This window comes from Vulpes lagopus, chromosome 14 (genome assembly GCF_018345385.1).
Source record: "Vulpes lagopus strain Blue_001 chromosome 14, ASM1834538v1, whole genome shotgun sequence".
NCBI classification, from domain to species: domain Eukaryota; kingdom Metazoa; phylum Chordata; class Mammalia; order Carnivora; family Canidae; genus Vulpes; species Vulpes lagopus.
This window is the reverse complement of record NC_054837.1, coordinates 15,457,324-15,470,118: the sequence shown is the minus strand read 5'-3', so window position 1 is coordinate 15,470,118 and position 12,795 is coordinate 15,457,324. Positions and strand designations below refer to the sequence as shown.

General features: G+C 39.1%; 1 protein-coding gene across 2 annotated transcripts in view; it reads right to left on the bottom strand.

The window, feature by feature from the left end:
• Positions 1-12,795, bottom strand: part of PITPNB (phosphatidylinositol transfer protein beta) — a 64,927-nt gene that overhangs the window by 18,012 nt on the left and 34,120 nt on the right. For both annotated transcript variants that reach the window (XM_041728830.1, XM_041728829.1), the window contains exon 8: positions 4,449-4,526. In XM_041728830.1, the coding sequence (XP_041584764.1) occupies positions 4,449-4,526 (78 nt within the window). The remainder of the gene's footprint in view (positions 1-4,448; positions 4,527-12,795) is intronic.

Here is a 12,795-nt window from a genome sequence, read left to right as displayed (position 1 = left end):
CCTTTAATTTAATTTTAATTATCTTGTGATAAACCATTAGAATGGGCAGTCACACCAATGTCACACTACACACAAAGCCCTCAAAACCAAAAGAAACCAAAACATGCACACATACACAGGCATGTGCATGCAGTACTATAAAGAAACATTTAAATTCCTAAGTAATGCACAATTCTACTTTGAAGCAAAAATCTTTATCAGGTATTAGTATACAGAGAATCATTTAAACATTGAACACTACATAACAAAATAGAATTCATGTGCTCAGATTTTAAAAATGATCTTTTAGAGGGAAAATGAATATATAACTAAGGCCCCCATCTCTGGGTCTACAAACTACAGTTTTTAAAAGATAAAAGGTATGATACATACCAAAGGCAAAAAAAAAAAAAAAAAAAAGGAAGAAGAAGAAGAAAGAAGAAGAAAGAGGAAAGAAGAAAGAAGAAAGAAGAAAGAAGAAAGAAGAAGAAGAAGAAGAAGAAGAAAGAAGAAAGAAGAAAGAAGAAGAAAGAAGAAAGAAGAAGAAGGAAGAAGAAGGAAGAAGAAGGAAGAAGAAGGAAGAAGGAAGAAGGAAGAAGAAGAAGAAGAAGCCGCCTATGCTCTAATCCTATTAGAAAATATGAAAATCTACTCCCTGGCACTCCCATGATCCCCTACTAGGAAAGGCTCTCTAGCCATTTTATGTGGTCTCTGCATTATGGCTGACCCAAGAGAAGCACTCATTAAACACACATAATCACAAAGGGTAAGGACAGGTGAGTCAAGATGGGTTTGAAAACTCCCAGATACTAGAAAAAGTGAATCCCTGGATACTAGACAGAGAAAAGGAATAACTGTGTCATAAATAGAGGAGCTTATGCATTGATCTAATCAACGCCAAGAGATGATGCAGCTTTTCATTCCCAAAGACCAAAGCTTTCTCTGCACTGGGAATGTGACACTCATTAACATTCAGTCCTGGCAACAACCTGCTGAGGCAGTTACAATGTCCCTCCCATTTTAGAGATGTGGAAGCCCAGGCCCAGAGCTAGGATTAAGTTACTGAAGTCATAACTTGTAACACATGGGATAAGGGAATGGATTTCACCCACAGATTGAAAACGTACAACTGACCATTGAAAACGTACAACTGGTATTAACAGCAATTAAATTCTGACAAATACCATGAATATAGAGAGCCACACAAGTGCCTTAATGCAACAGGGCATAAAAGATGCAGAGTGGTAATTGAGAGTCACGGGCTTGAGTCAGAAATTGCTATGTCTCTGCACATTACTCATCTCTGTGCCCACCACTGAATCAAGTGCTACGGAAATGGGAGACGTCCTACTGTTTCTCCTACAACTATTATCTGTGTTTCTGACCAAGTTTCTCATCTATATAATGAAGCAGTTGTACTTACCCCACAGGAAGGTCATGAAGATTAAACACAACCTTGCATAGTGCCTGGCACCAAGGAGAAGTTTCTTTTCCACTCTCCAGTCTGGCGCAGACAAGCAGTAAATACTGCAATAGTTCAGAAGGAACACACCAGTGTGGGATAAGTAAGACAAAGTATCAAACAGATTATAGAGTTTGCACTTAGTACTGAATATACTTTTGAATGTATTCTTTTAAGGTGAGTTTCTCCTGAGGGGCAATGGAAAAGAAGACTGAAAGGTCAGGGTGGGATGGCACATAGAAGGCCTCTGGAGCAGCTATGGAGCTACCAAACAGCTCGGACAAAGGAATGTTCTGACATATACTCTGGGGTAAGCGGGTCCAGAACAGGATTTTTTTTTTTTTCCTTTTTACCCTAATTACCATGTATTCCTTGCCTTCTCTCATATTTTAGAAGTACCGAAATCTGCAACTATCATCCAGTACTACCCTCAGTGCCATGAGGACTATAGTTACTGACAAATGGGGCCCGCTGAAGACAATTATAGGAGATGCTCAGAAGATTGAGTCAGTCCGTAGTTTTCTCTATGTTGTATTACCAGCTACTGTCATCCTTTCTACTCTTTATTTTCCTTCAGAGGACTAAGCAGATGTTATAATTACACCAGGTCCCCGTTATCCATGGGGAATACATTCCAAGCCCCCTCAGTGCAGGCCTGAAACCAAAGGCAGTGCTGGAACATTTATATATATATATATATTTTTTTTTTTTACTGCATATATATATATATATATATATATATATATATATATATATATATACACCTATGACCATGTTCCATTTATAAATTAGGCACAATGAGACACAACTAATCACAAAACAGAACAATTACAACAAAATAGTGTAATAAAAGTTACACAAATGTGGTCTTTCTCTCTCTCCAAGTATCTTATTTTACTGAGCTCATCCTTCTTGTGATGATGTGAGATGATAAAATGCCTACTTGGTGAAATGAAGTGAGATGAACAACACAGGCACTATGATGCAGTGTCAAGCTACTACTGACTTTCTGACATCAGAAGGTCAACTAATTCCAGAATGCAGCTGACCACAGATAAATGAAACTGTGGAGAGAGAAACTGCGGAGACAGAGGACTACTAGTTATTTCTGGGATCATGGTAATTCAATGAAATTCAGTAAAGCAATAACTCCATTTATAAGAGTAGCTACATCCACCAGCATTTGGCTAAAGTTAATAACCAAGAGATGAATGAGTAGAAAGGGATTACTATCAGCCAGCATCTTCACAGAGAAATAAGCAACTGCCCCCTCCTTTCTCTCTCCCTCTCTCTCTCTCTCACAGACATACACACACACACACACACAAACACACACACCGGGGGAAGACTGCAATAATGCAACCTGAAAAAATGTAGAATTCACATTATTTCTAAAAACTAAACCTATTCTAGAATTTTAACCACTAATGGATGATAGAAGATAAGGCAATGTTAGTTAAAAGGATAAAAATTATAAATAAAAAAGGAATAAAAATCATATTCTAAGTTCTAAAAGGTTGGAAATTAGGCAAAAATCAGTGTCAAACTACTTGTGCTGCCTGTTTTGAAACTGGGTAGGAGGTCCAACAGGAGAGACTGGAGCCCAAGCCTAATAGCCTACCACACAATGAGCATCATCCTTTCAAGTGTATACTTGAAAAGTTGACAAAGAAAATTTGATGTTTAATACACCTCTGAGTCTCAACTTTGGGCTTCTCTCTCTATTCCCTGTAAAAGCATCACTAGTTAGAATTAGGACTTGTTGGAGCAAGATGGCCTTCTAGAAGACAGAGCTGCCTTAGAGGTGGCCAACATGGCACTCTTTTTTTTGGAAGGTCAGGTTAAATCCCAAAGGGGAAAGACTTCTCCTCAGACAGGGAGTTCTAAAGTCCACAGCTAGAAATCGGAAAAAGGTTGGGGAAATTCTTTAAATCCACTGAACTAAATTTAGATCACACATACTGAATTTGTTCAGTGACAAATTTTTTAAGTGACATATCACTTCAAGGCAATTAAAATTAAGTCTCTGGTCATAGCTATTCAATTGGGAGAATCTTGAACTAAACTCTACCCAGAGAACAAATGCAAAATTAAGATAACTATGAATCATTTCTTAAAGAATAAAGTCAGACCCATTCTTCATTTTAGCTGATGTACAAGTCTGCAAAAACAGTTATGTCACCCACAGAGAACCACTCAATGGGTTATCTGTAGAGCTGTTACAGTAATCAATCCTCTATCTGTAAGCAACAACTAGCACCCAGATATCTTTTATCGATGATCAGTGACTGGCTGAAGCATGAACAGATTGGTTAACCAGTAAAAACATATTGGTAGGACTCTGCTTTGGGTATGTTAGGGTTTTACTGTTCCCCTGCTCCTGTCAAATTAACTAATAACTTGCTATCACCACATCAAGCCTTACTTAGGGGTGTGTCATTTAGTTTAGTGGTTATCTTTAAAATGCACTATATTTCTATAGCAATTTATATGATTATCTTGACACTGCTTTTCTTACTTCCATGAATAAAGTAAGGATGTGTTCTTTATTAGAAAATGACTACTTGCCATCAAAATTGTTCTCTGGTGTCCTGATTTCCAGAATATAACTATTAAGAGGCCAGGAACATGAGCTCAGGTGAAGGGAACTTGTTCAGTTTTTACTAAGACTAAATTTAAACTATAAACCTTCATTTTACATGGATTTTTGTACTGCTTCAAGTCTCAAAAGAGAACATTACAATCCCCAAAGACTAAATCACTTGTCTCTTTTAAGAGTTATCAGAATAACATTATGCTGAAAGTGACAGTCTGGCTACGTTCTGTTTGTTAATGCAGCACAGGCTTGCTGGCCAACTGCAACTGGCTGTAAGTCCTTATCGCAAATAAAACTATTTTTGTGCCATTTCTATTTTTCACTTAAACGTCACCAGCTCTTCCAGACTCAGGACCTGTCAAGTGGTCTGTTGCCAAGACTCTGCCTGTCAGAAAGGTCAACATCCAGTACCTTCCAGTTGGGTCCCAAAGGGCCTCTCTTGGTCTTGACTGACTGGAATAATGCTGGGTCTTCATCAGCTTTGTAGTCCTGCAAAGCAAAACAAAGTCAGAGGCAAAGAAGAAACCCAAAGAAAATTCTTTAACCTTGCCAGAACAGCTACTAACATAGGACAGAAACTGACTAGACTTACTGTGCTTTTGTGTAAAAGTAGGAAAATGCTTCATTAAGACATTAAGTTTTTGGTTTGGTTCTCTTTGCTTTATACTTTAACATTAAGGCAATAGGACTACATAATATTTAGTACTTAAAGTCTTGATGAGCAAACCACTAGTTACTGAACAGTTATCTCCAAGAACAAATCTTCCCACATTTTAACAGTTTCAACATTTTGATATGTGTATTGTATAGACATATTCGAAAAAAAAAGGTACCCATCCTGGTTCTGACAATACCCATAGACGATGACCGAGAGCGACTACTGTGGCTGAGAACGCAGATCAGAACTATTGATCCTGTGGCACCCCTGATAATCTTCCAAGGGTGGGTCTGTCCTGGATGCGCCAATGATGTGAGGCCAGACACCTATAAAGTGCAAATCCTTTGGTCTACTCATGGGAGAGGGACTGCACTCCCATCGCAGTCCCTTGTCAGAGAAGTCAAGGGAAGGGTTTATGACTCCAAGATGGGACTACCTCAGTTATATCATGTCACAGGGCCCTAAGACTTAGCTTTTATGCAAAGTTCTAGTGTGTTTCAATTCTATTTCCCTAACATCCTCTTCCATAAAAAATGGAGGAAATGAGAGAAGTAAATCTTTTTAAACCATCTGCTTTACAAAAGTTCTTTTGATTACACGCATATATACCATACACACAATCTAGCAACAGGAAAAAACTCCCGCTGAAGAGCTAACATCCAGATTTAGAAAAAGAAAGAGTTTAAATGGTACCAGTGAGCAGAGGTCAGGTGGGGAGTTGAAAATTCTACAAAGGGAGAGCTCCTGCCTTCTCCAGTAGAATTTCTGAGCCAGGGGTCCTTCATGGCATTTATGGAAGGACCACATACTTTGGGGAAAATGCCCAGACAAGTCAAAGGTGAAAAAAATCATTGTTCTAGAGATAACAGCAAGCACTGAACATACTCTAAAGCATAAGACACACTTTCACACATCAAAGAAAATGTGTTAAGAAGCAGCCACTCAAGATTCAACACTTACTCAGGAAATGCACATGATATGTCAATTCCTAAAGAAGTTATAGGTAAATTATGTGAAGAAGGAAAAATGTAAGGTTCTAGTAGAAAACAAAACTTCAAAAAGGCCCCAACATCGTGCCATAATTACCACACAAGCAAATTTAGCTGGGTACACTGAGTCTTAGTGCTTTAAAATACACAATGTGGTGTAACCACAGGTATTAGGTCAGTCAGCATTATCCAGGAACGATAACCCAGGACAAGCAACCTGCAAGGAGTTGGAAAACTGGAGCTACTCATGTGTCTGGGCACATCAAGAAAAGTTCAATTACTGTCAACTAACACAAATTCTTAAATTCCAATTTAAATTTACCCTCAAAACTAACAACTTCACTGCGAATAAAAGTACCAATTGGACAGACGGTCTCAAGACCTGGGTTCACAGTGCAAAACTGGCCATCCTGCTAGCATAATCATGTAGTGCCATAGAACATTTTCTCTAGCTCTGAGGCTTAGAATTGAAACCTAGAAACAAGCTCACTTTTCTCCAAAATTGAAAATATTTAACACTGTATCAAATTATCACCTTGACACCATTTCCTACAAGGTCTATTTATCCTACAGCTCCCATGTAGAAGACAAACACAAGATGCTATGAGGTAGTCTGATGGGTCTGAGAATATAAGAGAACCAACATCTACCTCGTACTAGCTCCTAGAAAGTCACAGTTGGGCTGGGACAAAGAGAGAAAGGCAAACAAAGAAAGATAACCAAAATCCTGGAGTATGGGTTAACTGCCAATAGAGAATGAAGAGAATTATACTCAGAATCAAAATCAACTGATAAAAGCCAAGGAAATGTATTCTTAAAATGAGTTTTAGCATCAAGTTTAAAGGCAGAAAAACCTTGTGGCGCCTGAGTGGCTCAGTCGGTAAAGTGTCTGCCTTCAGCTCAGGTCATGAGCCCAGCCTGGGTCCTGGGATCAAGCCTCACATCACCTGTTCAGTGAGGAATCTGCTTCTCCCTCTTCCCTTGCCCTTCCCTGCTGCTTATGCGCATTTACGCACTCTCTCTCAAATAAATAAAACCTTAAAAAAAAAATAAAGGTAGAAAAGCCTTAATTGCTAAGGTGTATGTTAAAAACTTTTATGATTAAATTGTAATTATCTGTATAATGCCCATAGGCCTGGTGAGTGTTTTACATTTCATCCCATTTAAGGGGAAAATAATTTTTTTTTCTTAACCATCTCAGGTGTGACCTCACTGTGGATATACTGCTCAATTTTTTTTTTTAATGCGAAGTCTGAGATATTATAGAGCCTGGCATGCACTGAACAGTAAATACCACATTTCCTGAATCTAAGAGGCTGTCAGTTAGAGGATGCTCCACCATTTTATGTGCCATTAAAAGGAACACACTAAGACAATAAAACATGCCACAACTGGAAGATAGTTAAAATGTGTTAAAACGTGAGGAAAAGAGGGCAGGGAACCTTAGAACTGATGAAAGAGAGCCCGCAGAACTACCACAGTTTTACTGCACCAGTGAGGGTGAAAACAAGCAGATGGATGAGGCAGGCTTTGCTGACGACACTCCTTCAAGCCCTTCCTAACCCCAGCTCCATGCCAAGGTAACAATCTCAGGGCTTCTCAATGTCTATTTGACAGAATAATTCAACTGAAGAACATGGAATAATGCATCAAAACTTCTCCACTCTGTACTCACATACTGTTGCAGAAAGTCTACTTCCGAGCCTCCATCATTATGCCAGTTATTTGCTACAATACTCTTCTGAACTAAGGACTCACAGAGTTACAGAGGAAAACCTAACCCTGAAGGCCATCCCAGGCTCCTTTTGCAGATGAGGAAGCCACAGTCCCAACAAGGAAGTGGTATGGCTCTCTTATCCTAGGGCTTCAACTCAAGCCTTCGTAGCCTCGGTCCTCGGCTCACTCTAGCACACCACACAGGCAGGAGTACGTCCACAACAGCCAGATAAGCAAAACACATTTCAAAAACATGAAGCAGCAGCAGCAGCAGCAAAGGTATCAAAGTAGATCTGCCTCTAAGGTAGGAGTGTGTGCATGTAAAATACTATACACACACATACAAATCTCCAAAGGTAAGACTTCCTGGCTCTTCTCTCTTGACTAAAATGCAGCAGACATTAAACATACGAAAAATGTAACAAAATCCAATTATTAACAATAGCACTTTAACCCTAAAGATGAGGATAATGTATCTTGTCAAAACCTAGGAATTTTTGTGCTTTTCTTATGTAGGTTTGAATACGTAAATGTTTAATCAGATGAATTAAGTAGCAAGGTATTAAAAAGCAAGAAGTGTAGTTTTAACCATCGCAGTTTTGTACCTTTATAACAAATATTTAATATTCTTGAACAGAATCTTCTTTGCTACAATTTTATTGTAGAGTATCTAGTTTAGTTTCTCTGTATTTGAAAACTGGCCGATTTATATCCGTATCACAATGAACAAATATATTCCTTCATGTATGACAGTTTCAGCATACAGAATGCAACCTCAGCTACCAATTATAGCTGCAAATGAGCAATAGTGTGGAATGAGACAGCCTGCTGGCTTTGTTAGTATTCTGTCTCCTTTGGGATCCCATGGGGAAAAGGGAGGCTCTGATGAAGAGAAGCCCTTGGCTCATGGTTTATTGTGCTTGCCACCAGCTGCAGACTTCTCATCTCATTAGTTCTTTTAGAATACTGTGGGTGAAGACAGCTGTAGCCTACTTGAGTCTTCAGCTCCTGGGTATTCTGAAGGCTGAATTTGCTATGCACTTTCTGTAATCCTTGGGAAAAAAAGAAAGCAAATTCACTAGGCCAAGGAAATGTATTTTTAAAATGAGTTTTAAAATCACGTTTAAAAGTAGAAAAATCTTATTGCTAAGGTGCATTGTGTTTAAAATTTTTTATGATCAAATTTTAATTATCTGTACAATGCCCAGAGGCCTGGCCAGGACAAGGGCTTAGTAAAACCATCATTATCAAGTTAGGTGTAATGTCCCTAGACACTGCTCGATCCACCAATACTAGTGCCTGAACAACAGAAAAACACAATGGTATCAGCATAAGGTAGATTCGGATTAATGCTAATACAACTCTATTTAATTGAAAACTCTTATTTAAGTAAAAAATTGGAGGCAAGTGAAAGTCAAGACACCCTTTGGAGAACAAATAAAATATAATATGGTAAATAAATGGCTTACTGAGTCTCCATGCTGGAGCCACAGAATACATTCATTAAAATCTTATAAATAGCTGTTTTCTGTCACTGGAATACAAAAGTTGTGCTACCTCTTGGGTGTACATCTGTTACTCACTACAGCTCTCAATAGAAACTCTCAACAGAAACCAGATTCATTTTGAAGACAAAGAATATTAGTTTTATGAATCTTTTAGCATAGTGGCTGTCCCCCAAAATGCAAGTATAAAATCTGTGCTGAGCCAACCTAAATGTCCTTGAGCCCAGATTTAACTCATGATTATGAATGGGGAAGTGAGTAGGAGGTGGGGGATTGGTAGGAGTTTCTTGACAGCTTGTGGAAAAATTGAGATGAGCTCCAGATACCAGAAACTGCTTAAAGAACCATGCATGGGTTACCACAGGTGAGGCTAAATGTAAGCTGAGGAAAAGAGTGCCCAAACCACAAGCATTAGCAACTCCTTCACACCTGTTTATAAAAGAGCACCCCGTCCACCCCCCGCAAAAAGAAACAATTCTACAGGGTAAAAATAAAAACTTGAGAGAGATATTAGGATCCTGCAGCCTACTGTAAAATGCCTTCTTTTAGCGCAAGATGATTAATTAGGTGTCTATTCAAATAGCTCAAAGATAATCACGAAGTTTAGAATGCACTGGTATTGTGACTCAACCTAGCAAAGCTTATTTCCTCTAATCACATCTTCAAAGTAAAGATCAGGATGAGGGGAAAAAAGACCAAATTAAATATGAAGATAAGTAACAAACATCATCTATTAGCGCTGCCCTTCATTTTTCAGTACGTATTGTGGCACTTGGAACACAAGGAGTTTCTGGATTCTATCACCACTGACCCTAGTGCATAACTAATTGGAGCTGACAAATTCAAGCCAGACTCCAGAGGGGAAGCCCATTAAAAAAAAATGTTTGCATTAAATTTTGTAATAGCAAGTAACAGAGGTGTAAAGACAAATAACATTTACGAACTTGTTTAAGAAACTCATTTCAACAGTTATTTTCAAATAAGCAGCTTTCTTTTCTATTTTTAATTACATCTCCCCAAGGACTCCTCACCCTTTCAGGTTCCCACAGAGCACCATTAATATAGTATAAGTAAATCTCATTAATTCAGGTCCTACCACCTTGGAATTCATAATAATTCGGACAGGGGCTGGACTGAAGTTTATCTTTGCGTGATCTATGAAAAAAAGATTTGCTACACAAATTAATAGAGTAACAAGATCTCAGGAGGGCTGTTTAAACAGTTCAGAAGTGTTTTAGAGCAATTCAGAAGCATTCATTTGCATATAATTATTATGCTAATTACAAATCATTCTTATCTATTCATTAAAGCAGATTCCCAAAGGACCACTAATTGTCAATAACTTGTTGGCCTAGTTTCTGTTACTGAATGTACCTCAGAGGAACAAAACTGCATTAAAAAAATATTCTCTAATTCAGCCCTCTCATTAATCCTTACCGGCTTCCCACCAATGAATCCTAAAAGGAGAATTTTTAAACAACTGCACTGAGAACAGAGAAATGCAGTCAAACATACAGGGCCAAAGAGAACACTTCTTTTACGATCTTTTTAATCTCAGAGAGACCCTGCATAGAGATCTGGGGCGGGGTGTGTACGGCATTGAGCATGGGAAGCAGGCAGAAGCTGTCAACAGAGTTCTATGCTAAAAGGTGGCCACAGCCCAGAACAGTCTGGGTAGGGCACAGCCAGGCTAGAGCAGAGCGAGGCTGGAGCACAGACAGGCTAGAGCACAGCCAGACTAAGCGCCTCTTCCATTCTTTCTCATCTTATCCGTATCCTAGTCACAGACTGCCAACACTGTCATGCTTATGAAGGCAGACTCCCAAAGCCTTTGGAAGGTTACAAACTAATAGAGCAATAAAAGAAATCAGAATCTCAGCTTTGAAAAAAAAGTTGCAACCAAAAGCCCAATGTGACAGGGGCACCTGGCTGGCTCAGTTGCTAGAGCATGCGACTCTTAACCTAGAGGTTATGAGTTCAAGCCCCACACTGGGTATGGGGCCTACCTAAAAATATAAAAGTCAAAAATATAAAAGTCAAAAACAAAACAAAACAAAAAAAAACCCTTATGTGACAGTTCCATCTCCTACAACCCAACAGAGAAACCAAATAGTCGTGCTCTCCATGTCGGCAGGTGAAGGGAAAAGAAGTAAGCCCTCGGCAGGTGGGAAAGGGGGATTCCTGGAGGGCCCAGGGCTGGTAGGCTATTCCTCATCCCTGCCCTCAGAATAGGTGAACTAGTACTGGTTTGGGTGAGCCTGCATTTCATGCACGAATGTACAATATGTTTGTTACTATAACATACTATGTTTCTATATTTATTAAAGCAGTTTAAAATGAAGATATCTTAAACCCGACATCAAGAAGTTTTAACACATTAACATGTCAATTATGTTAAAGGTGCTTATTAAGCATTATATATTTTAAGATTAAATTGCAAATGCCTGAGGGGCACTGGGTGGCTCAGTGGCTGGGCGTTTGCCTTTGGCTCAGGTCGTGATCCCAGGGTCCCAGGATGGAGTGCCACATCAGGCTCCTCACAGGGAGTCTGTTTCTTCCTCTGCCAATGTCTCTGCCTTTCTTTCTCTCTGTTTCTCATGAATAAATAAATAAAATTAAAAAAAATAATAAATTGCAAATGCCTGAAATGTAGTATTTTAAGTAATATGTTAAAGTCTTAACACAAAATGTATTTATTTCCTTAAATGATAATAGATAAAATCTGGCCTATCAAATATCTTAAACTAAAACAAGGGGGAAAGTCCTAATGAATATTCAGGTGAGCCCCTTCCAGCAAAATGTCCATGTTGGTTTATGAGCTGACCTTCAGATACAGCTGCTCCTAAGACCCAGGACCCCAGTTAACCCATTAGTACGAATTTAGCAAACATTAAGTAGGAAATAATTGCAGTGATTTTTTTTTTTTTTTTTTTAACAGCAAGAGCAAAATCCAATAAACAAGATCATTCTTGCTACTATTTTTGGAAAACTTATGTGTCAGGCACACACATTCTCTTAGTTAACCCTCACAATGTTGCAACAAAGGTAATACCACCACTTCGAGGGAGTGGGGGGAATGAAATCCCTTTTGTAGAGAAGAGCCAAGACTCAGATGCTTCTCTGTCAAATCCAGGGAAATGAGCATACTTTAACTGCAAATATGATGTGATTTATACTTTATCATTTGATGAGACTTAAGTACTTGAAGGGATATTTGTTCCCTCTCTGCCTAGAGAATTTTCCCTAAGAAAGAGTAACACTGCTTTAAAAAAGAAGGGGGGTGGTTTCAAGGAACACACTTTAAAAAGTCAATTTGGAGGGACGCCTGGGTGGCTCAGCGACTAAGCACCTGCCTTCAGCCCAGGGTGTGATCCTGGAGGCCCCGGGATCAAGTCCCGCATCGGGCTCCCTGTATGGAGCCTGCTTCTCTCTCTGCCTATGTCTCTGACTCTCTCTCTCTCTCTGTGTCTCTCATGAATAAACTAATTTAAAAAAACCTCTCAATTTGGAGCCACTTATGCTAATTTATTTCAGCTGCTCAAAAATGCACCCCCCCCCCCGAAACTGGAGCAATTCTACTTCACACCTCACTACCTCCACCACCCTCCCTACTTTTTTATTTTTAAAACATGGAAGAGATCAGAAATAAACATTAAGTTAATGGGTTCTAGTTGAAAAAGTATTTTGTGCAATATACACATCATACTTGAAAAATTTTTAAAAGATTTATTTATCTGAGAGAGAAAGAGAGCGAGAGAGAGAGCTTGCAAGCATGCAAGAGCACAGGAAGAGGGGCAGAGGGAGAGAGAATCTCAAGAGGACTCTGCACACCGAGCAGAGCTCCATGCGGGGCTCAATAAAACGACCCTGAGATCATGACCTCAGCTGAA